We start from the raw sequence: 24027 nt of genomic DNA, 5'->3' as shown, positions 1-24027 counted from the left end.
AGGCTCAATGAAATTTTGTGTGATCAGAAAATATAGCATTACCTTGTGGATCTCTCCCCCCCCCCCCATCCTCCAAATTAATGTTTATGATAAAATGTGGACTTGTACAACCCAAACTAGGTCTTAAAATGGGGCTTCCTACATGACAGTTCTCATCTAAAACCTCTGATGCTGCGGGTCGATGTAAGCTTTGCACAGACTGAGGTTTTGATCCTTGGCTTGTATACACTCTACTCCTTTGAGGAGAGGCGCATGATAGCGAATGTCAAAGAGAACTACAGCTGATTAACGTACCCTGTATACAACTTTTGGTATAAGCATCAGTCTTAGATCAGCGACATGACAGACTTGGTGACTATTACCGTCAAAGAAGAGGTTACAACAATCGAGGAGATCATCCAGCCGTCGTCAAGTTCATTATCAACTTTAGTGAGTGATGGTAACTATGGCAACGTCTCAACAGCATCATCCGCGCCAACCATCGACGGAGACGGCGACGTCTTCGTCCACGATCCTAACTCGGCTGCTGCTATAGTCGAAGGCATGACCCTCGCCGTCATCCTTGTCTCCGCGTTACTAGGCAACCTGTTGGCCATGGTGACCATCCTCCGCGACCGCTCGCTGCGGAGGAATCCCCACAATCTGCTAATCCTCAACCTGACCGTCATGGACATGGGCGTGGCGGTGACAAGCATGACGTTCACCATGTGGTCCATCTTCGATAATGGCTACCTCTTACTCAACAGTGACGCTGTTTGCATCGTAAGTATCATGATTGACGAAGTATTCGTAAACGGAAATGATCCTTTACAATTATTGACAATGTTGAGAAAAATAAAATCTAACTGAATTTATTTGTTCAGCATGAAAAAACATCAGAGAATGACAATGATAAACATCATGACAACCACAGAGTAAAGACGGATCTATGGAATACATAATATATGATAAGCTGAAGGGAAGCAGCCAACGAGGAATTAAAAGTTTCCTTAAAATCTGGCCGACCTAGGTAAGCAATAAATATGCATTAGTGGTAATCATTTGCATATTGAAATATGAAGTTGAACTTGAAAAAAAAAATAAAAAAAAGGGAGGAGTACGATATATGTGCAGAAAAAAAATCACACATTTTGCAATAAGTACATTAGAGTCTTGATATGTTGAACTTCCATGCGATAGTGTTCTCTGTAAGCATGGTAAGTATCGAATCTGTTTTTCGTCATGGCATAAAGATCTTTAAACATTGTCGAGAAATGGTAAATTGCATTCTTTCTACAGACTTAGTTTCATTTGAATCCTCCTTTTTTCTCTGCCCTCACTATCTACTCTCTCTACCCTAACCTCCTTTCATTTAAAGAAATACTCCCAAAAGATAGTTTGGACATTCAGGAGAGCTTCTTTTAAAGAACAGCAACTAATTTTTCAGGTGCCACTTCCGGGTTTCATTTCAGTTTTTATTTTTGTTTCTTTTGTTTTTAATGAAAAATAAAGGGGGCGCCGGTTGCGCCCCCCTCTGCATCCGCCACTCGGTCCAATATATTGTAATCGATGTAATCAAAAGTAAAACGTCTCGTATATCATAGCAACCACGATCGGCGAACCTTTTTGATTAATATTTCGCATTTTCGTCATCCATCACCCATGGGTAATCGTGTTATCATGGTGTTTTTGCACACATTTCTTAAACATAAGGCTAAGTGTACGCATTAGGACAAAATCGACAGTTCTGCAAGAATACGAGAACTACATGTTTTCAATTTAACTGCTGTCTAAGTTACTACAATTTATTCCAATTGATTTGGTACAAACAAACGTTTTGTAAACACCACTACAAAACCAATCCCTGCTGATGAGTTTTTCCGCCCACCTGGCCCCTGCATCAAAATTTTGTCAGCATTGGGATTTGGTTCGCTTGATGCGACTTGCAAGCTTCGGAAAGAACGAATTGTGTTTCATCGATTGCACAACAAGTTTCCGAGTTGTCGAAGAGGGAACAAGATAAAGGAGTGGCAACGCATTTATTGAACTCCAGGTTTCACATGTTTTCACGAAGTTATGGTAGCGGTCAGCGTCACAGTATATATGTAAATTTTATAAGATGACAAAGTTAATATGACGTCAAAACGCTCCTCTTGCTGGCATTACGACAATATGTCGAATCGTAAGAAAATATACATGTAATTTCACAACATGAATTTTAGGGGAAGAAATCACATTCTCCGAATAGATTCAGCGATGATATCTTTGCCATGTGAAAGGGCCATTGTTCCTGATTTATCAACGTGTTTAGTGACAAATAGTACTTACATCTATTTTTTCACAGATTATTTCATTATTCACTTGATTCATTATCCCATTCATTATTTACCGTATATAATTATATCCTATGAACCAACCCGTGGAGACGATATGAGCTCCCTCGTGGAGACTTGGTACATTTGATATTCTTGTTTATATCTCTATAAAATTTATAATGTTTGTTTTATGTTAAGTGCTGTCTGGGGCAAATTATTTGTATAGGGCCCCATTTTCTCTCTCTCTCTCTCTTCTTTCTTTTTTTGAATCAACAACAACAACCCTGCTGGAAAGAACACAGTGTTCCAAGATGTGAGAAACACAGTGTGAACACAATGTGAACACACCGTGAACACAGTGTGAAATGTCTTCACACTGTTAAATTCGAGTGTTTTAACAGTGTGAACATACTGTGATTCATCAATTCACAGTGTGACACAGAACATTACCATGTGAACACTCTGAAAACATCTCCACACTGTTAAATTCGAGCGTTTTCACATGGTCGACTATAATATTTATGCGACCACACTGTGAACTCACTGTGGGACAGTGTGTTCTGTCTAGTAGGGAAACAAGGGGAACGAGATATGAAACTCGTCACACTGAAGACGAGTTAGGTGATACGCTTGGGGTCATCAGATGTCGGTCATCCGTGATCGACAAAGAAAAGAATGTAATACAGAACCTTGAAGTTCTAATGAGATACTTAGTTGAACTTTTTTGGGCCTACATTATTCAGATCACATTTGCTTTTCTGTCACACAAACTAAGTGGAAATTCTGTGCGTGTGCGACTAAGTCGATTTACGGACTTTTTGAGTACTTACAGTGCATAAACTTAGACCCCGTTTACGGTGCGGGGCTGGGCCGAGCCGCGGCCGAGCTGCAATCAAGGACAACCTCAATTGCGAGGCCGAGCCCCGCAATTTAGTCCGTTTACACTGCCGGGCTCGGCCGCGCTTTTGATTCGAACCTTTCAATATTTTGTCGTAGTGGCGCTCTACCCTTTTAAACAAACGCAATTTGGTATTGTCTGGTTTTCAGATCCTTTGCCAACTGAATTCCGTGGCGACGAAGTCGCCGTTCGGGCAAAGGCCTTTGTCGAAGGAGAAAATCCTTTGCAGGACAAAACCACCTTAAACTATACTAGTTTTCGACGTTGAAGTAGTTAATATCCTGAATAGCGAAATAGTACAGGCGAGGGTTTGGAAGCCAGACTAAAATTGGCCGCGCATTTAGCCCAGTTTGCGCTTACACTGAGAAAAAGGCCGGGCGCGACCGCGGCTCGGCCGCGGCCGAGACCACCTCCAGAGCGTGGCCTAATGCGAGGCCAATTTTGGCCCCGCATTTGGCCTTTTGCGCGTTTACACCGAACGCGGCCGAGCCTCGCACTGTAAACGGGGTCCAAGTGATCCTCGGCACGTACAAATAAAACATGACAATTAAGTGTTTATAACCATCCTGGCTTTAACAGTGGCCTTTTAAAACATGACCTTTGACCATTATTTACATAACCAATATGACTCCCTCTAATCTTGCTATCACAATGATCAGTTCAGAGAGCTCTTACAACTATATACAAGCCTGTGAGATTTACCAGCAGTAAAACCAATGAAGCCTCCGATACAAAACAGGGGATATAGAGCAAGTGAGTCTGTTTACATGAGAATGTGATTTATCCTGGACGAAAGTGATACCTCAATTAAAGAGAAAAGGGCAAAACATCACCTTTAACCATGTAACTATAGGTCTCCTCCAACTAAGAGTACACTTTGAACGTAAGCTTATACGTGAATGATAATTTATGACGATCTCACGTGATCGACACACATTCAAAGGGGACAGTTAGAAGTGGAAGGAGTGCTTAATCGTGTCATTAATTCCTAATCAATGACACCACTACTTTAGGCATATCATAATTTCTCATCTAAAATCAATGGCCTATAGGACTCATGCACCATTACTTGTATCGTGCATAAACTTTGTTTTTTAAGCTTTGAGTGAAACGTGTCATAACATAATTCTGTAATTCCATCAGCAGTGATCGATATAATAAAGAAGAAAGATATATCACCGTATTGAACGCTTAGAACCTAACGGGGGGGGGGGGGGTATTATAGCATGATACTCGGTTCTTTACTGCCCAGATGCCAACAACACCCATCACCCACGGCTACGCATAGAGAAACAGCCATGGCGAAAATAAAACTTTGCTTTCTCGTAGGCAGAATGACACAGAACCCCGTCAAACACACTTTTATTGGCAGGGATGGGCATGAAAAAGTGTATTACTAATACTAAACAGCGTATGCATTCCATTCATGTGGCGCGAGATACCTCTATAGCAACATAAAGCCTGTCTTCAACTCCGTTGGTCGAACAATGGCAACCTGAAATTTCAAAGAGATGAGCGAGACGCTATATACACCTGGCCCAGAGTTAATTTATTCAGTTCTCATTCCTACTTTAAGTTGGGTTATGCTATTGTAATCATTCCCATCTGCAGTATAACAAAACCAAAGTGAGGGAAAAGGGGAGAGAAAAACGAGAGGTGGCAAAAGGAAAACTGCATGCACAACTGCAATCCATGTCATTGCGTGTGACAGGTGAAGCAAATGTATTAGTTGTTATAGCAGTGGTTTATGAGCATAAACTGGCAAATAGACAGACAATGTCAAATATAAAAACCATCAATTTAATGTCAGAGAAGATGGTAAACAAGATGCATTGAAACTGTAACTAAATCGCTGCTCTTCTACTCGATCACGGAACGTCTAACTCTATATTCAACAAAAAACAAATGTTAGGGGAAAGAAACAAATTTAGATATAACATTCTTAAATTAAAAACAAGAAAAAAAAATGTCCACGTCAGGATTAAAAAAAAAAACGCCGCACGAACATGCATTATATTCTAGATGGGAATACGGTCTTGATGCAAAGGTCCAATGATTGTCTCATTACTTTAAAAGCAATCTATGGTTCCCTTACCATCACCAGTACCACACCACAATGACGTCTCTAAAATCAATGGTAGCACATTTATCATTGCATCATGCATTAACTCCCTTTGCCTAAACTACCAGTGGAACGTGTCATATTATATTGCGTATTTCGATCAGTAGTGATTGACTTTAAAGAAGAAAGATGATGCAAAAAATTGAACGCTTACCACATTGCTTATAGGGCTATTCCAGTTTGGTACTGATCTGTTCTATTCTCCCAGATGCCAGCAACATAATATCACCTATGGCTAACTAGTGAAACAGCCATGACGAAAATAAACGACAGAGAACCCCGTCATAATCACTACACTTGGAAAGGTGTTGCCCGAAATTCCTCATTATGAAGCAATATCAAGTCACTTCCTTCCCTGCCTGTCTTTAACTCCGTTATTTGGTCAAACAATAACCTGGAATTCCAAAGAGATAAGCGAGACGCCATGCACCTGGACTAGAGTTAATTAATTCAGTTCCCATTCATGTTAGTTATGTAAACGAACACGTTCCTAAATATCCTGCTACAGTATAACAAGAACAAATGAAGAGAAAAGGAAAGAGAAAACGAATCGTGGCAAGCGGGACACTGTAACAAGGGGCAATTTACAACATTAAGTGTGACAAAATTATTGAAGCAAACCCAATCTCCAAACTCCAATACAAAGCAAGGGAAATAGAGCAGCCGTGTTCACGGGTTACGTACACTTGATAAAATAATACGATAAATGACATCGGAGTAAAGCTGAACTGCCGAAAAAAAAAGAGAGAAAAAAAAAGAAGAAAGAACGGATAAAAGTCCTGCGGGGGTCGAACCTCTCGCCTTCCGGTATGGCGTTATGAAGAACCAGCGCGCTAACAGATTATGCCACATTGCTGTCCTGAAGATCGAGTGCAAAACTTAAATGTAAATACTATTGTGACAGTGTCGACTTGTGATGGCGCTATTCAATTTCTCACAAGTGGCAGCGTGGATTCGATCAATATACAGTTGCAAAGAAAAATTGGGAATCGTTCCGTACAGATTGCATTCTCATTTTCAGTTTTAAATTGCAAAATTGTCAACCTGATGAGGAGATTTGAAAACATAAAATGCATGATTACTAAAGCTTATTGTCTAAACTACAACATATTTATGTTTCAGAGGAAATGGAGCAAAATCAGATGAGGTAAAGGTGCTTAAACGTTGTCAAGTCAATGCATGGTTTAAAAAAAAAATCACCTCCCATAGACATAACACGTAAACTTGTCTGATTTTGAGTCTTTACCTTTAATCACAATTTCTAGTGTGATGACGTCATCATATTTCAAAACCATCACATGGACTTGAAAGGCAAATGTTCAAACTGCAACATATCTGAATTTGGGATAATATTGAGCTTAAACAACAGAGATACGAGCAAATGAATGTCAGAAACAGTACCTCAAAAAAATCAATTCCACTTTTTTCATCTAAAATGACGATATGATGACGTCATCGCGTTTTCCTGGCAATATTGATACCAGGAATGTTATTTACAATTCATATACTTTTGTAATATGCAATAGAAATATAGGGTCAACGGACGATTTAAAGAGCCATGGCGAAATAAACAAAGACATGTTTTTTCACTATATTTGCAGAAAGACGCGCACGTGGAATTTCAACTTTGACGCCAGTGCATTCCTTTGTTATAGGTCGAAATCGATCGGAAATCAATGGATATTGTTACTCAAAGTATCAGGAATCCAAATCAGTCAAAAAAATTGCATTTTCATGTTGCTTACGGGCTCTGCGCGCGGAATTGCGCGGACGGACGCGCACGCGAGAAAATGTTTGAAACGCTTAAAATTGTCTGAAACTTCGAGATTTCCCATTGGGAAGTCGTTTTGAGCCTTTTAAAATTTTGACGCGCGCTTACGCGCGCGTAATGATGACCTGTGTAACTAGCGTTAAAAAGTAAGATAGAGCGTGACCTGAACTTCATGTCCACCGAAAATGATACAGAAATGACATCTAGTTATGAAGTTATGATCGATCATGTGACAAGGTCCGAAAATCACAAAATGGCGCCTAGATGACGTCATAGATATGTTACTGTCATGAAAACCTTATTGTGGCTAGATTTTGTCATGAGACATGTTGACTGAAAATGTCATGTTATTTCGTTATGTCATTCTTGAGATATTGACGACACAAAATTGTCCAGAAAGAAAGAAGAATAAAAAACGAGATATGAAACTCGTCACGCTGACGAGTTAGGTGATACGCTTGGGGTCATCAGGTGTCGGTCATCTGTGATCGACAAAGAAAAGAATGTGATATAGGCACCTTGAAGTTATATTGAGCGTGCATGCAAAACCGTTTCTCTAACCACTCGGCCACGGGACATCCCCGGAAATGGTAAGGCAAAAAAGAAATGTATGGATATTACAGGGGGAAAAAGTCAATGCCCACTCAACAATCGTGGCCGCGTGAACATGTATTGCATTGCTAGACGGAAATGCGGCCTTGTAACAACTGATGTCGCTATGCCATTTCTGGCAACTTGGGAAAAATACGCGCCGTAGACATAAAGCCTATAATCGGCTGGTTTTGATACCTTGCCTTTAATCACAATTTTCAGTGTGATGACGTCATCAAAGTACAAAACAATGACATGGTCTTGAAAGACAAATGTTCAAAGTACAACACCTCCGTCGTCGTCATTACATACTATGATCGTTTAGACAAAGTGAGCCTGCAAAATTTTTCAGCAGTCGAAGCAATGTGGTCTCCAACACAAAAAAGAGGGATATGGTGTGTGTCTGTGTGTCTGTGTGTGTGTATAGGTGCGTTTATATACGAACGTGATTTCTACATGGACGAATATGTAATACAAAATTGAAGAAAAAAAGTAAAATAGCTAAGTAATTTGTTTCGTGATCTTGTGGGGTTCGAACCCGCAACCTCACGTCTCTGAGACGTCGCCTTTAACCACTCGGCCATACGTCTCGGCGAGAAAATACGAGGAACGTAAACTTATGTATGTGAAAGCTGAATCGGGAATCGTTTTGTCCACATTCCATTCTCATTTTCAGTTTTAAACTGCAAATTGTCAACCTGATGATGAGATTTCAAAAAATAAAATGCATGATTACTGAAGCTTATTGTCTCAGCTACATCATACTTAAGTTTCAGAGGAAATGAAGCAAAATCAGCTGAGATAAAGGTGCTTAAACGTTGTCAAGTCAATGCATGGTTTAAAAAAAAATCACCTCCCATAGACATAACACGTAAACTTGTCCGATTTTGCATCTTTACCTTTAATCACAATTTAAGGTATGATGACGTCATCAAATTTGAAAACCATGACTTGGACTTTAAAGGCAAATGTTCAAAGTACAACATATCTGAATTTGGGATAATATTGAGCTTAAACAACAGAGATACGAGCAAATGAATGTCAGAAACAGTACCTGAAAAAAATTAATTCCACTTTTTTGATTTCAGATGATGATATGATGACGTCATAATGTATTTAGGGAAATATTGATACTTGAAACGTTATTTTCAATTCATATGCTTTTGTAATATGCAATAAAAACATAGGGTCACCTGACGTTTTAAAGAGCTATGGCGAAATAAACAAAGACATGTTTTTCGCTATATTTCCACATAGACGCGCACACGAAATTTCAACTTTGACGCCATCGCATTCCTTTGTTATAGGTCGAAATTGATCGGAAATCAATGGATATTGTTACTTAATGTATCAGGAATCCAAATCTGTCAAAAATTGTGCATTTTCATGTTGCTTACGCGCACTGCGCGCGGAAATGCGCGGACGGACGCGAACGCGCGGAACGCTTAAAATTGTCTGAAACTTCGAGATTTCCCATTGGGAAGTCGTTTTAAGCATTTAAAAACTTTGACGCGCGCTAATGCGCGCGAAACGATGTCCTAGGTAATTAGCATTAAAAAGTAAGATAGAGCGTGACCTGAACTTTATGTCCAACGAAAATGATACAGAAATGACCTTTAGTTATGAAGTTATGATCGATCATGTAACATGGTCCGAAAATCACAAAATGGCGCCTAGATGACGTCATAGATATGTTACTGTCATGAAAACCTTATTGTGGCTAGATATTGTCATGAGACATGTTGACTGAAAATGTCATGTTATTCCGTCATGTCAATGTTGAGATATTCACGACACAAAATGTGCCAGAAAGAAAGAAGAATAAAAAGAAAGAAAGGAAGATTTTGACAAACACAATAGGTGATACGCTAAAAGCGTATCACCTAATAAAGAGAGATTTTGACAATCACAATAGGTGATACGCTGATAGCGTATCACCTAAAAAGAAAGGAAGATTTTGACAAACACAATAGGTGATACGCTAAAAGCGTATCACCTAAAAAGAGAAATTTTGACAATCACAATAGGTGATACGCTGATAGCGTATCACCTAAAAAGAAAAATTTTGACAATCACAATAGGTGATACGCTGATAGCGTATCACCTAAAAAGAGAAATTTTGACAATCACAATAGGTGATACGCTGATAGCGTATCACCTAAAAAGAGAAATTTTGACAATCACAATAGGTGATACGCTAATAGCGTATCACCTAAAGATATGAAACTCGTCACGCTGACGAGTTAGGTGATACGCTTGGGGTCATCAGGTGTCGGTCATCTGTGATCGACAAAGAAAAGAATGTGATATAGGCACCTTGATGTTATATTGAGCGTGCATGCAAAACCGTTTCTCTAACCACTCGACCACGGGACATCCCCGGAAATGGTAAGGCAAAAAAGAAATGTATGGATATTACAGGGGGAAAAAGTCAATGCCCACTCAACAATCGTGGCCGCGTGAACATGTATTGCATTGCTAGACGGAAATGCGGCCTTGTAACGACTGATGTCGCTATGCCATTTCTGGCAACTTGGGAAAAATACGCGCCGTAGACATAAAGCCTATAATCGGCTGGTTTTTATACCTTGCCTTTAATCACAATTTTCAGTGTGATGACGTCATCAAAGTACAAAACAATGACATGGTCTTGAAAGACGATTGTTCAAAGTACAACACCTCAGTCGTCGTCATTACATACTATGATCGGTTAGACAAAGTGAGCCTGCAAAATTTTGCAGCAGTCGAAGCAATGTGGTCTCCAACACAAAAAAGAGGGATATGGTGTGTGTCTGTGTGTCTGTGTGTGTGTATAGGTGCGTTTATATACGAACGTGATTTCTACATGGACGAATATGTAATACAAAATTGAAGAAAAAAAAAGTAAAATAGCTAAGTATTTTGTTTCGTGATCTTGTGGGGTTCGAACCCGCAACCTCACGTCTCTGAGACGTCGCCTTTAACCACTCGGCCATACGTCTCGGCGAGAAAATATGGGGAACGTAAACTTATGTATGTGAAAGCTGAATCGGGAATCGTTTTGTCCACATTCCATTCTCATTTTCAGTTTTAAACTGCAAAATTGTCAACCTGATGATGATATTTCAAAAAATAAAATGCATGATTACTGAAGCTTATTGTCTCAGCTACAACATACTTAAGTTTCAGAGGAAATGAAGCAAAATCAGCTGAGATAAAGGTGCTTAAACGTTGCCAAGTCAATGCATGGTTTAAAAAAAAATCACCTCCCATAGACATAACACGTAAACTTGTCCGATTTGGCATCTTTACCTTTAATCACAATTTAAGGTATGATGACGTCATCAAATATCAAAACCATGACTTGGACTTAAAAGGCAAATGTTCAAAGTACAACATATATGAATTTGGGATAATATTGAGCTTAAACAACAGAGATACGAGCAAACGAATGTCAGAAACAGTACCTCAAAAAAATTGATTCCACTTTTTTGATTTCAGATGATGATATGATGACGTCATAATGTATTTAGGGAAATATTGATACTTGAAACGTTATTTTCAATTCATATGCTTTTGTAATATGCAATAAAAACATAGGGTCACCTGACGTTTTAAAGAGCTATGGCGAAATAAACAAAGACATGTTTTTCGCTATATTTCCACATAGACGCGCACACGAAATTTCAACTTTGACGCCAGCGCATTCCTTTGTTATAGGTCGAAATTGATCGGAAATCAATGGATATTGTTACTTAATGTATCAAGAATCCAAATCTGTCAAAAAATGTGCATTTTCATGTTGCTTACGCGCACTGCGCGCGGAAATGCGCGGACGGACGCGAACGCGCGGAACGCTTAAAATTGTCTGAAACTTCGAGATTTCCCATTGGGAAGTCGTTATAAGCATTTAAAAACTTTGACGCGCGCTAATGCGCGCGTAATGATGTCCTAGGTAATTAGCATTAAAAAGTAAGATAGAGCGTGACCTGAACTTTATGTCCAACGAAAATGATACAGAAATGACCTTTAGTTATGAAGTTATGATCGATCATGTAACATGGTCCGAAAATCACAAAATGGCGCCTAGATGACGTCATAGATATGTTACTGTCATGAAAACCTTATTGTGGCTAGATATTGTCATGAGACATGTTGACTGAAAATGTCATGTTATTCCGTCATGTCAATGTTGAGATATTCACGACACAAAATGTGCCAGAAAGAAAGAAGAATAAAAAGAAAGAAAGGAAGATTTTGACAAACACAATAGGTGATACGCTAAAAGCGTATCACCTAAAAATAAAGAGAGATTTTGACAATCACAATAGGTGATACGCTGATAGCGTATCACCTAATAATTATGTAGGTAAACAATATCGGCATCGTAGTTATTTGTACATGAATTCCTTTAATCCCCTCCCCCTTTTCGCGAAAGTTTTCAAATTTCACATTTTTGCATTCCTCTAAGAGTCCAATTAAAAAAAAATCTTATTTTACTATTATCAGCCAATTCCACTCAAACATGGTGTTTTATCCGTAAAAGAGGCGTAAAAAAAAATCAGTTTATTTATTTTACTGTTATTAGCAGATTAAACTCGAACATGGAATTGTTTTGTCCCTTTAAGAGTTGGGAAATTCATTTGTTCAAGTGGGTAAAGGAGACTAAAATATTATCCGCAATTATCTTGAGTCAGAGAAGTCATCTCGAAATTCACGTTATTTTATGATTGATGGACTATTCGTCCAACGACGATATCTAACCACAACAGGATCCTTCAGATATATAATACTGCAAAGAGAGTTTCGGCTTTAATATTACACGGGGTTACTGCAGGACAATGCAGAATGTAATGATAGGACAATGAAATGATAAATAATGGGATTGCGAGGAAAAGGAGAGAGTTTATCACCATTCTCGTCATAAAACTTTCGCTCTATGGCATGTCCCCTATATCCCTCTCCCTCTCTTTCCGTGCTAAAGGGGATGGCTAGTAACTGACCAGTAGGAATCAGTGAGAATGCTGGGGGATAATTGTTCCAATTCTTGTGGGATTCATTTAAGAGTACATTACATATCTATTGTTGTGTGGAAATTATTTGCTTCAGAACGGTCTAATATTCAGGTAATGTGCAGTTTAATGCCCCGTCACTGTACAGGCATGCAAACCTGGAAACATTAAACTGCACACTACTCGAATATGAGACCATTCTGAAGCAAATAATTTTTCACACAACAACGGATATAAATATACTCTTAAATGAATCCCACAAGAATTGGAACAATCATCCCCCAGCATTCCCACTGATTCCCACTGATCAGTTACTAGCCATCCCCTTTAAAATTTATGATAACCGTCATCGCATTCATTACACATAATACATAAGCTGAGGTGATGACAGTTTCATAAAAATAATGTACAGGTAGTGGGGGAGCATCTTACGTTGCTGGGAGAAACTGGACGGTCCTTCGAAATACCTGTAGACACGTCGCTACCAACCGTTGATGACTGTCAACTGTAGAGTTTAAAGGTATCGTTTACCATAGGGAGCAGTGATTTTGGAAAGAAAAAAAATGTTTGAATTATCGCATTTTATGCGTATTTGTAGGTCAGATGTATCACAAAACATCGTACCACATAAACATTTTGCAATAAAGCCTAATTTATAAAAAGACATTATTATTTTTCTCAATAAACAATTTCTTAATTTTAAATATCAATCGTTGTTCACATTTTGTATATTCAACAATATTTCACATTGATTATACTGATCAACATTTTCACGTTGGTTGTTTCTATCCCTTACTAAAATTCTAACCTTTTTTAAGCACTAAGGCTGGGTTTTTATTTCATCTCCAAGTGGTAAATAATGTCTTTAGCCCACGATACTCAGCAAATTCCGCCAGCTGCGTCGAATTGAGCAGAAAAAAGGTAATTGTACCCACAAGCACGATGTCTTTTCAGTTCACTGAGATAAGCATCTGTGATATAATTTAAGATTATTCATATAATCATTATAAATGCTGCTTGCCACCACATCCACCTGACAGCAAGCTTGGTATTTGGCAATATCGAGAGATCTCTTTGCTGATACATCCAATGCCAAATTATGAAACGGTTGCTCCTCCAAGTGTTTATAGAAGGAACATTTTTGTCGTCTTGTCCGGACGCAAGTTCATTCTTTGTTTGAAGTTTGAACATGATTGATGAATTCCATAAATTGTTACATCGGGCAAACTTATGCGTTACGCCACTCTGATAACGTGGAAAATGCTTAACCAACTTACTGAGCAAAAGAGAAAGGTCATTTTAATAAGCCAACGCGCTATGATAATGAGCTAGCTCCAAACTGACTTGTAGTGGTGGACACACTCAAGCACGCCCTCTAGAGCTATTTACAGTAACTTTGTTTGTCCGATGACTTTCGTCGCCACTGGCTTTTATCACCCCCACCCCCGTAAGATGCCATAAATTGCTCTTCATCCACATTTTACGATTAGCAAGCGGCAGTAAATCACAAAATGTTTCCTGAAATAAAGACCCGCGGTTGAATTGCTGTCCTTATGAGTGTAATTAATACAGTGATAAATGTTGTATACTCGAACATATTCATAAAGCTCAAGATTATTACAACTTTCTCACGACATAAAACAATTTATCAGTCTAACTCATTTTAGCACAGTGCGAAAAGCAATATAAAACCGTTATGTTTAGGAGAGGCACAGTTAATATCCTGGAACATTCGGGGACAAATTTAACGGGTACTACAAACTTTTAATACCATTATCTCCGTCAAGGAGGTAATTTTTTGACGGCGTTAGTTTGTTTGTCTGTGTTTGCAAAATAACTCAAAAAGTTATGAACGAATTTGGATGAAACTTACAGGAAAAGGTTCTAATGACACAAGGAACAAATGACTATCTTTTAGTTTTGGTAGTGATCCGGATAACCATCCAGGATATCTTTTGTTTTTGGATTACAATTGGCAAGCCCGGCAGAAAGTGCCAGTAATGTTTACTCTCACGTCACCACAATATATATAGGGTATTGGAGAACTCGACGACATTTTAACATAATAACACAAAACATAATGAAGAGTTTGTTCGAAAAAAAAAAAACACTCTGATGAATCAATTTGTTCAATTCCTTCAAATCACGATTTTTCGTTACACTCTGTTGGCGTAGAACGCGATTGAAGTAGAGATCGTATGAATATCGGTTACCTATGTAATACGCGGTTTAATATTCAGACGTCTACAAAGAGGATAATGTGGAATTTTGTATTTTTCAATTTGTTTTACGGCAAAAACCGGTAAGTCCACTTCTCGATTTGTTGTAAGAGTCGAAAAGTCCACCGCGTGTGCTATCGGTGCGTTGCAAGTCTTGCGAATCGACTTACTTCTCCAGTTTTTAGCAATGCTCATGAAATTTAGCACACACACACGTTATTTTGCGGATGAAGATGTGCAAGACATCTCTTTTTTTTTATGTAGACCTACTGGATTGGATACTGCTTTGCCGTCGGTGGTGACGGCATGTTATGGCCATAGTTTTTAGTAATCAGGCTACTTCCGCATTTTTCGAGCAATGATCATAACATTTGGCGCACACATTTGCCTTGAGTGAAGATGTGCAGGTCACATTCATTAATGTCTCAAAAACTGCGTTACCATTATGGTAACAGCATATTACGGCGACTGATCGGAAAAATAATAGATATCGAAAAAGTTCCTCACTTTTCAAGCCAACTGATCATGAAGCTTGACACACACATTAAGTGTCGGGATGAAGATGTGCAAGGCATTTTTTCGAATGTACTGGAAACTGCGTTGTCATGGTCACAACGCATTACAGTAATATGTAAACGGCATATTATAGCAATAAATTGGGAAAATATTGCAGCATTTTCTCATTTGTTCAAGAAGAAAAAAATGCTCTAGAACCTTGGTACACTGTACATATACATTGGCGTCGGGGTGAAGACAATTTTTTGACTGTATTGGAAACTGCGTTGCTATAGTAACCAAATATAGTGAAAATAAATCAGGACAAAATATTTGGATCAAACTACCTGCTCATTTTTTTTTCTTTTTCAGCAATGCTCATGCAATTCGGCACACCTGATGTTCTTTGGAACAAGGGGAGCAGGACACTTGTTTCGAATATGTGTGGGAAACTGTGTTGCATGGTAACGGCAGATTTTATTTCTTGCGCTCCCATCAGGTTGGACGAAAACTGGTCAGCTTCTAAAAGCTTCTCTCATCATAATATGCTTCCATCCGAGTATTTATAGATAGATCAGCATGCAGTAGCCGTGATGCCAGCGCCGCTGCCTGAATGCTTATCGCGAAGTCCATATCGTTCGATCGTGTATATCATATATACATACTACAGCATGCATAACACAGCGTGACGTCATGATGGCAGACATCTTGATGTCACCTAATACATGATATACGGCGTGCTTAAATTGGTTAATGTGAACTTATGGGCTTTTTGCGACATAACGAGAAGTAGACTTCTTGAAAGTTGTGCCTAGATAATATTATACATTATCATGTACTACTATATCCCGGTTATTGAAATGAAAGGAAGGAGGTTTAGTCCTCACTTTATCTTTAAATAAAAACCATGAAGCTACAAGTAGCTCCATGAATGAACTAACCGCAATCTTTGTCTTGTCTGAATTGACATGTAAAGACCAGTTACAATATTCAGATTCAGGCGTTCTGCAAGTCATGTAGCTAAAATCAAGGTACCATCAATCTGCATAATGCAAAAATTAGTTTGCCTGGCATGTGCGCTGAGCTATTTTCGGGTATAATACAGCACGCACGGCAAAGCCAAGACATCATTCTGTTCTGGAGAAAATGACTAAAGTCATTTAGAAAGAGAGTAAAGAGCATGGGTGATGTTGCACGAGAGCATTACTGAAATCATTTCTATACGGTCAATGAGTATAACTGCACACTCTTTCCCGTATTTACTCATCGTTGCTAGGTTACAACACGATGGCAATAACTTGATGGAAAAGACACCTCTTAACCTTATTCAATTTTCGCGTGAATCATCGAAATTAATCTAAGATTGAATTTGTGCTCAGTTGAAAGAGAAATGTGAGGTGTGATGACGTCATCACCTCTGTAATTTGAATGAGGTTATAGCAAATATCGTTCACTCATTAAAAAGAAAAGAAACAAAAAATTGGGAGTGTAAAATTCCATAACTATATTTTATGTACAGCCTAAATCAGTTATAACGAAGTCCTTGGGACCGGCAGTTTTCTTTCGTTATATCGAAATTTTGTTGCAACCGAACAAATAAACAATAATGATTAAAAAAAAAAACAACAACATAGAGGGGATATTGTTGCGGCCTGAATTTTTACTTCGTTGTAACCGGAATTTGTTATAGCCAAAGTTCGTTATAACGGGAGTGCACTGTATAATAATGGCTTTAATGAAACATCTATCATCGTGTCCGTTCAGTTTTACTTTAGTTTGCATGATACAGGCAACGTGAAGAATGTGGAAATCCATCTTGACATTATTGCTTAAAGAGTGTGTACAGTTCTGGTCGAGGTGAGGATTTAGCTTTTAACGTTTTGCAAGATATTCAGAAACCACTCTTTATATGAGATGTCAAAGAGCATGCAATTCTAAGAGGTATCAAAAGTTTATTTGATGAAAATCGGTTTTTAAATGGCTGAGATATCCAAAAACAAGGTGAAACAAAGAGATCCTAATAAAAGGCGTGGCCTGTCGCCTTTTATTATTCTCACTTTTTTGATATCTCAGCCATTTGAAAACCAATTTTCATCAAATAAACGTTGAATCCTTCTTAATATTACATGCTCTTTCATATTTCATAAATGGTTTCTCATTATCTCACTTAGGAATGTTCAAAACATGAATCCCCACCTCAACCAGTACTGTACAGTCCCTTTAAGGAGCAAGGTCATGAGAAGAGTGTCTTGAAACTTAATTGTGCGGAGGTTTACTGCAAAATGATGGGTTTTTGTTGCCATAGCAGAATATAACTGGTACAACGAATCTTTGGTGCAAGTTGCGTATTCGATAGCGTACGATTTATAAGGGTTTGGATGAATATTTAGACGCCATAAGCAGTATTTCTTATTAAGCGTTTCGGCAGGATCGCTCGGAAAGGTTGGCTCTCGCCTGTTTAAGATGTGGTGATTACGTGGTTCGTTGTGATAGTGGACAAGGCTTTGGATTAGTAAATTTAAGACCATTCGTTCGAATCCCTGACCTGGTGCGTTCACCCTTGGACAGGCTGTTCTATCCATCTCCTGACCCAGGTATATATGCTCGCCATGCTTAGGCAATGAAGACACGAAACGAATAATTTTCTAATATTGTCTAAACCGTACCATTGTCATTATACATTGACCCATGTATTGTTATTGCCAGAATGACAACGGCTCATCCGCTTGCAGCATGTGGCTTATCCGACCCCCAAACCTGCATTAGAGAAGAATTTGCTATATCCCTGTATATTTGTACCTTTTTTTATTTTCTTTTTTTTCTCTGTGTTTCGGTCATTTTTTTTTTTTTGTACCCGTACTCCTCATCTCGATCTTTAGCGCGATTTTGTATGGGACCTACGCTCGACAAGCTTGCTTTTAAGTAGGTTCCTTCATACTTCTTTAGCATTCATTCTCAGATTCAAACTTTCATAGATCGACCACTATGTTTTATAATATTATGTTTGCAATATTCTATGTATGTCTCCTAGATGGATATCATGTATTTCATTTCGTAATATTATGCCTCCTAGCTGGATATCATGGATTATTTAATTTTGTATTATTTGATGTATTTTTTTCATCGGGAAATATAAAAATTAAATTGAAATTGAAATTGAAATACTAATGACAGTGCTCTCAGGGAGAAAATTTTAAGATTAATGAGAATACCCTAGGGAAATTACGTTTACCACACCGAAGGAGATATCCATGCATTCTCAACATTATCATGATTATAAGTTAAAATATCAGGCATATTTGCTTTACATCTGTATGACATTGTGTGATTATACAATGGCTTATTTAAAATATCTTACTGTTTTTGTAAGCATGGTGTATTTTGCACATTAATATATTTTTGTCGAAAATGAAAATGAGTAAATGAAGTGAAATGAAAGATCATGATCAAGAAGGAGTATTCAAATTGATTAAACTTTTACTGCAACTGATTGACAAATATTTATATATTATTGGATGGCCTTGAGGTTAATAAAAGGAAACATTGGACGAGCTATGCACAAATATTGGACGAGTCGAAGACGAGTCCAATATTTTGCTTAGCGAGTCCAATATTTCCTTGTATTGACCGAAAATAGGACATCCACTGTTATCATTATCCAACAGAGGTTTTTGAAGAATATTTGCAAGATCGGGTTTGTCAAGCTGTTCGAAATCGGTATCTAAGTTTTTCTCACGCAGATAATCTTTGAATACAATCACCGAGATCTTGGTGGCTTTGTGCGTATTCTCACTGTCTTTTTTATTTAGAAGTTTTTCATAATCCTCTGTATCCAGATCTGCAAATCGCCGAGGAGCTGTAGATCTATTCTTGGTAGCCGCCATGTTACTGTTAGGCCGAGATCTAGCTAATTTAGACCAGAATTAGATGTTCTTGTATCCGAGATCTGAGACACAGTTTACGTCACATCTACCGTAGATCGTGAAAGGTCGAATTAACACACATAACGTAACATGCATGCAAATGCAAGCGGCGGCCGGCTATATGTATTTGCATATCGCGGGCTATCTAGCAGTAGCGCTGAGCTGATCGATCGTCGCCTGCACAAAAAAAAATGCAACTTGTTTTCATCAAACCTAAATTTAATTTCCTGTTATGAAAGCGATATTTTGAAAAATTGTATCAAAAAACAATTTTAACTAATTGATATATGAAATTTGTTTGTATAAACACAGAATTTTAGAAAAAACGATATTTTAGGTAATTCGTGAATGACCGATCACAGCCATTTTTACTTCATTTTTTCGGGTCATCTCGTATATCTCAACCAATCACGGTGCAGTTTATAAAAACTTTGGGAATCCCCCTCTTGCCGTCCAATATTTTAAATATTGGTCGCCTCGGCAGAAAATATTGGTCGAGTTCAACCAACTTTCTAAGTGGGTCGGAGGTTATGAGGTGTGTCGACAAAATAACACTTGTATTTGGGCTCTAAAAATCCTCTGTATGGATAATAATGCCCTATAATTATTCAGTGCCGGTGTAAACGCCTTGATTATATAAGTCATTATGGGCATAATCATAAACTGGGGGCGGGGTAATACGTTCTTCATATAGTGATTACCTTCTTATACTGTATCATGGCTAAATATTACACAAACACTTGATAGTCGAGTTTACATCGATGAAGGGCAATTTGTCAATCGGTTGGAAGAAGGGGTATAATGAAAATGTGACGGTAATAGAGAACAAGAGACCCGGGGGTCACGCGCTCACCTGAATATCGCAAGTTCACCTTCCACGCATTCTTGCACACTCTTACCAGAGAACATTGGAAACTTAGGTTTGCATATGGATTCCCCCCCCCCCCCCCAACTCCAGGGTGGGGGGGGGGGGGGGGGGTAGGCAGTCCTGGATCTGCAATGAACAAACTTGGAACTAAAGTCATCAATGTACAAACTAATGGTATTAACTTTGCTTTAGGGCAATTCCACGATAACACCGTGACACTTTTGAGTATAATTTCACTCATCAAATGTAAATAATAATCAAAATGTAACACTTGAGAAAAAAATTTTATTGTGTATCTATGCATATCGTCATAAGCAATTTTGAAAACAAAAGAAAGGAAGAAAAACTGCTGTGGTAAATGAGTTATGCAAGATTAATTACCACTGTAACACCGTGACGCAAAATGGACATGGGTTTTTGTGCACTTTGTTTACTGACAAAACTCTGTGAAGTTAATGAACATTTTGATAAGTGGATGTGTTCATTGGATGCACTAGAGACTCAATGACAATAATGAAGTAAAATTTGATTAAAGAATCAATTGACAGGAAAACTATGACATAGATTTTATATAAGTGCACCGTAACACCGTGACTGTAACACCGTGACCTCTGAAATGTGTGTAGAAAACCTATGGAGAATCCTGTTGTCTTACTTTCAGCTCATAGTGTTTCTCCATTAGGTAGAATGAAATGATGATTCATGATGAATGTTTGACATCACAGTTTAACACTTCCAGATAAAACAAAAAATTATTGAAATCATAACAGATTAACAAAAACAACAAAGTAAAGAAAAACTTTGCACTGTAACGCCGTGACATGTCATATACGTTTGTGCACGTTACAGTCAGGAACACTGCTCTTTCAGTAAAATATACTTTATGTTTTGAGACATAATTCACTCTATCATCATTGAAAGCTTGTTAGATATTTCTGAGTGAACTTTTAGGGTTTACAACTACTCTTTGAAAGTCCAATTTGTATACTGAAAGATGACATACAAATTTGAAACTTTGATTTTAATACCTTTGGTCACAAAGCCAGGTGAACCCACTGAGCAATTTCAGTAGCAATAAAAAGAATCATTCAAGCAATTTGTGTGGTACAAAATGTACCATAATTATTATTCTTTTTCAAAGATGTACTGGAAAATGAACATATGTACATAAAAATGATTACAATGCAAATTCTCATTCATACACATAAATCCTAGTGAGTGTGGCTCTTTTAATGGTGAAACTTGTAAGATTGTAGACAGCACCATGCACAGGAAAGTAGTATTCTAGTGAGATTAACTTTTGGTGGACACATCGATCTAGCTTCAGTATGTCCTTTAAGTAATTCTTTAGGATACCAGGGAAGCTGCTGCAAGATTTCAGACTGTTTATCATGTTAGGAACACATCTGAGTCTACAAAATAAGAGTCAAACCATGTGATGAAATGGTCAATTATGATAAAAATATTAAACAAAGGGTATTAACTCAACTGAAACTGTTGTCTTTACCATAATTAAAAGTTCAAAACCTTCAGACATGTTTGCTCTGGATAGTTATGAATCTGGTAGGTGGCACACTGTGAGTGGACTGCTTCCAGTTTAACCCACCATGTGCTCTGAGTGTTGATTGGCATATCAAACCCCACTGCATTGTAAACACAGTTCTCGATTTTTGGCACAGAAAGGATTAAAATTGCATGATGCTGGCAACAAGTACAAGTGATAATCTTTGTGGATATAGCTTGACCCATCTGTTATGAACAATCCTTGAAAAACCTCTATCTTTTGAGTAAATGTGACAGAGAAATCAGATGGTCACTTCAACAGTTAATTATCATGTGTAATCCGGTATGTGTCCTGTGTTATTGCAATGCAAGGCACTGTGTTATAGTCACGGTGTTACAGTTACTGTAACACCGTGACACATTTTAATCAGCTTTAATTAATAAACAAAATGAGTTACCATCACTTTAGTACTTGTATATGGTAGCTACATGTGGTCATGATTTGGGCTATCAAAATAAACCCTTTTGTGTCTGTAATTTTCAAACAATACTAAAAACATCAGTTTTTACTGTAACACCGTGACATTATTGATGATCGTATTTGCGATGTTCGCTGAAGCTTAACACATAGAAAATCTTGCACTTTGATGATTATTTTGGTAATGATGTTCAACCCTTAAACTCTGAAAACAAAGGCAAAGTTTTTACTTCCTTTTTCATTTTCTCATGCTACATTCATTTAACTTCATTATATTTTTCAGATAATTATGTCAAATTTAATTATGCTGATTTTATGCACATATTTAGCAAAGTTAATGATGTGATTTTTTAACAAGATGGTCAAATATGAAAAATTCAGTCCTTAAGCTTTCATTTGATACCAAAATGAATGAGATTTGACTATCTTGAAAATTTGATGGTCATGTCCACTTTATCGTGGAATTGCCCTTTATCATTTCTGGTTCTAAAGTAGATTTTAAATATTCCTTAATGTGGGGGGGGGGGGGGGTGGGCCCCCTAGGGGTCCCCAAGAGGGACATGGTGCCCATTTGAAGGTATCGAGATTCTATCCCCCTAGGGATGCTAAATTACCTGCTAAGTTTATTGGTAAAACTTAACCATGAGGTTTTCAAGAAGAAGATGAACATGTACAATTCAGGCCCCATTACAACTGTAGGACTTCTCCCCATCCCCTCTCCTGGGTCCCGGGGGGGGGGGGGAGGGGTACCCTCGAATTCCGCCAATCCCGTGAACAAACTTGAAACTACAGTCATCAATGTAGTAACTCATATAGTATAATAGTATTATCTAAGCCCTATCACTTCTGGTTCTAGAGAAGATTTTAAAAGATTCCTTAATTTTAGGGGGTTTGAGCCCCCTTGGGGGTCCTTCAGGTGTAGAGAAGAAGCTTTTTCAAGATTCCTTAATTTTAGGGTGTTTGGGGCCCCCTTGGGGGCCCCCCAGGTGGGCCATGGTGCCCATTGGAACAAATTGAGATCTATCCCTCTAAGGATGCTACCTACCAAGTTTAGTGAGAATCGGACATGGGGATCTCAAAGTGAAGATGAAAATGTACAATTTAGGCCCCTTTAGGACCCCTCCCCATCCCCTCCTCCTCCCCTCCCCTGGGTCCCAAGGGGGGCACCCTGATTCCCCCATGAACGAACTTGAAACTACAGTCATCAATGTACTATTAAACTCATGCCCTATCACTTCTGGTTCTAGAAAGAAGATTTATAAGATTCCTTAATTTTAGGGTGTTTGGGCCCCCTGGGGCCCCCCAGGTGGGCCAGGGTGCCCATTTGAAGAAATTGTGATACTATCCCCCGAAGAATGCTACCTGCCAAGTTTGGTGAAAATCAGACATGGGGTTCTCAAGAAGAAGATGAAAATGTAAAAAGTTTACGCACGACGGACGATGGACGACGCACGACGCACGACGGACGCCGGACGAAGAGCGATCGCAATAGCTCACTTGAGCCTTCGGCTCAGGTGAACTAAAAAGACGATGATGATGATGATGGTGATGATAATGGTGGTGGTGGTGATGATGATGATGACGAGGAGGAGGGGGATAATGAAGACATTGATAATGCTGACCGTAGCAATTACGATTATGCATCATGACGGGTAGACGATTACAATCAATATTACGATGACGATGACGATTAAAAAGGACATAATCATATATCGATCGCCGCTAGTAAAAATCTCGTTGTCATGGGTGTTGCTAAAAGTATCTTTGCGTCGAGGTGCAGGCTGTTCTGAATTCTTGCGGCATAATTCATTCGACAAGACTCAATTCCTTCGATAATGCACAGAATAACTTTCCAATTCATTCATAGAATGACT

The 24027-nt window shown here is 38.4% G+C and overlaps 1 protein-coding gene across 1 annotated transcript in view; it reads left to right on the top strand.

Annotated features, from left to right (window-relative positions):
* The first annotated feature begins 339 nt into the window (after positions 1–339).
* Positions 340–24027, top strand: part of LOC139728354 (octopamine receptor beta-2R-like) — a 29933-nt gene continuing 6245 nt past the window's right edge. The window contains exon 1 of the mRNA XM_071639299.1: positions 340–762. Within this exon, the coding sequence (XP_071495400.1) occupies positions 340–762 (423 nt within the window). The remainder of the gene's footprint in view (positions 763–24027) is intronic.

This window comes from Diadema antillarum, unplaced genomic scaffold (genome assembly GCF_040938485.1).
Source record: "Diadema antillarum isolate AM-2024a unplaced genomic scaffold, OU_Dant_1.0 seq00000175_RagTag, whole genome shotgun sequence".
NCBI classification, from domain to species: domain Eukaryota; kingdom Metazoa; phylum Echinodermata; class Echinoidea; order Diadematoida; family Diadematidae; genus Diadema; species Diadema antillarum.
The sequence above is the reverse complement of the archived record's forward strand: the minus strand, read 5'-3'. Positions and strand labels throughout refer to the sequence as shown.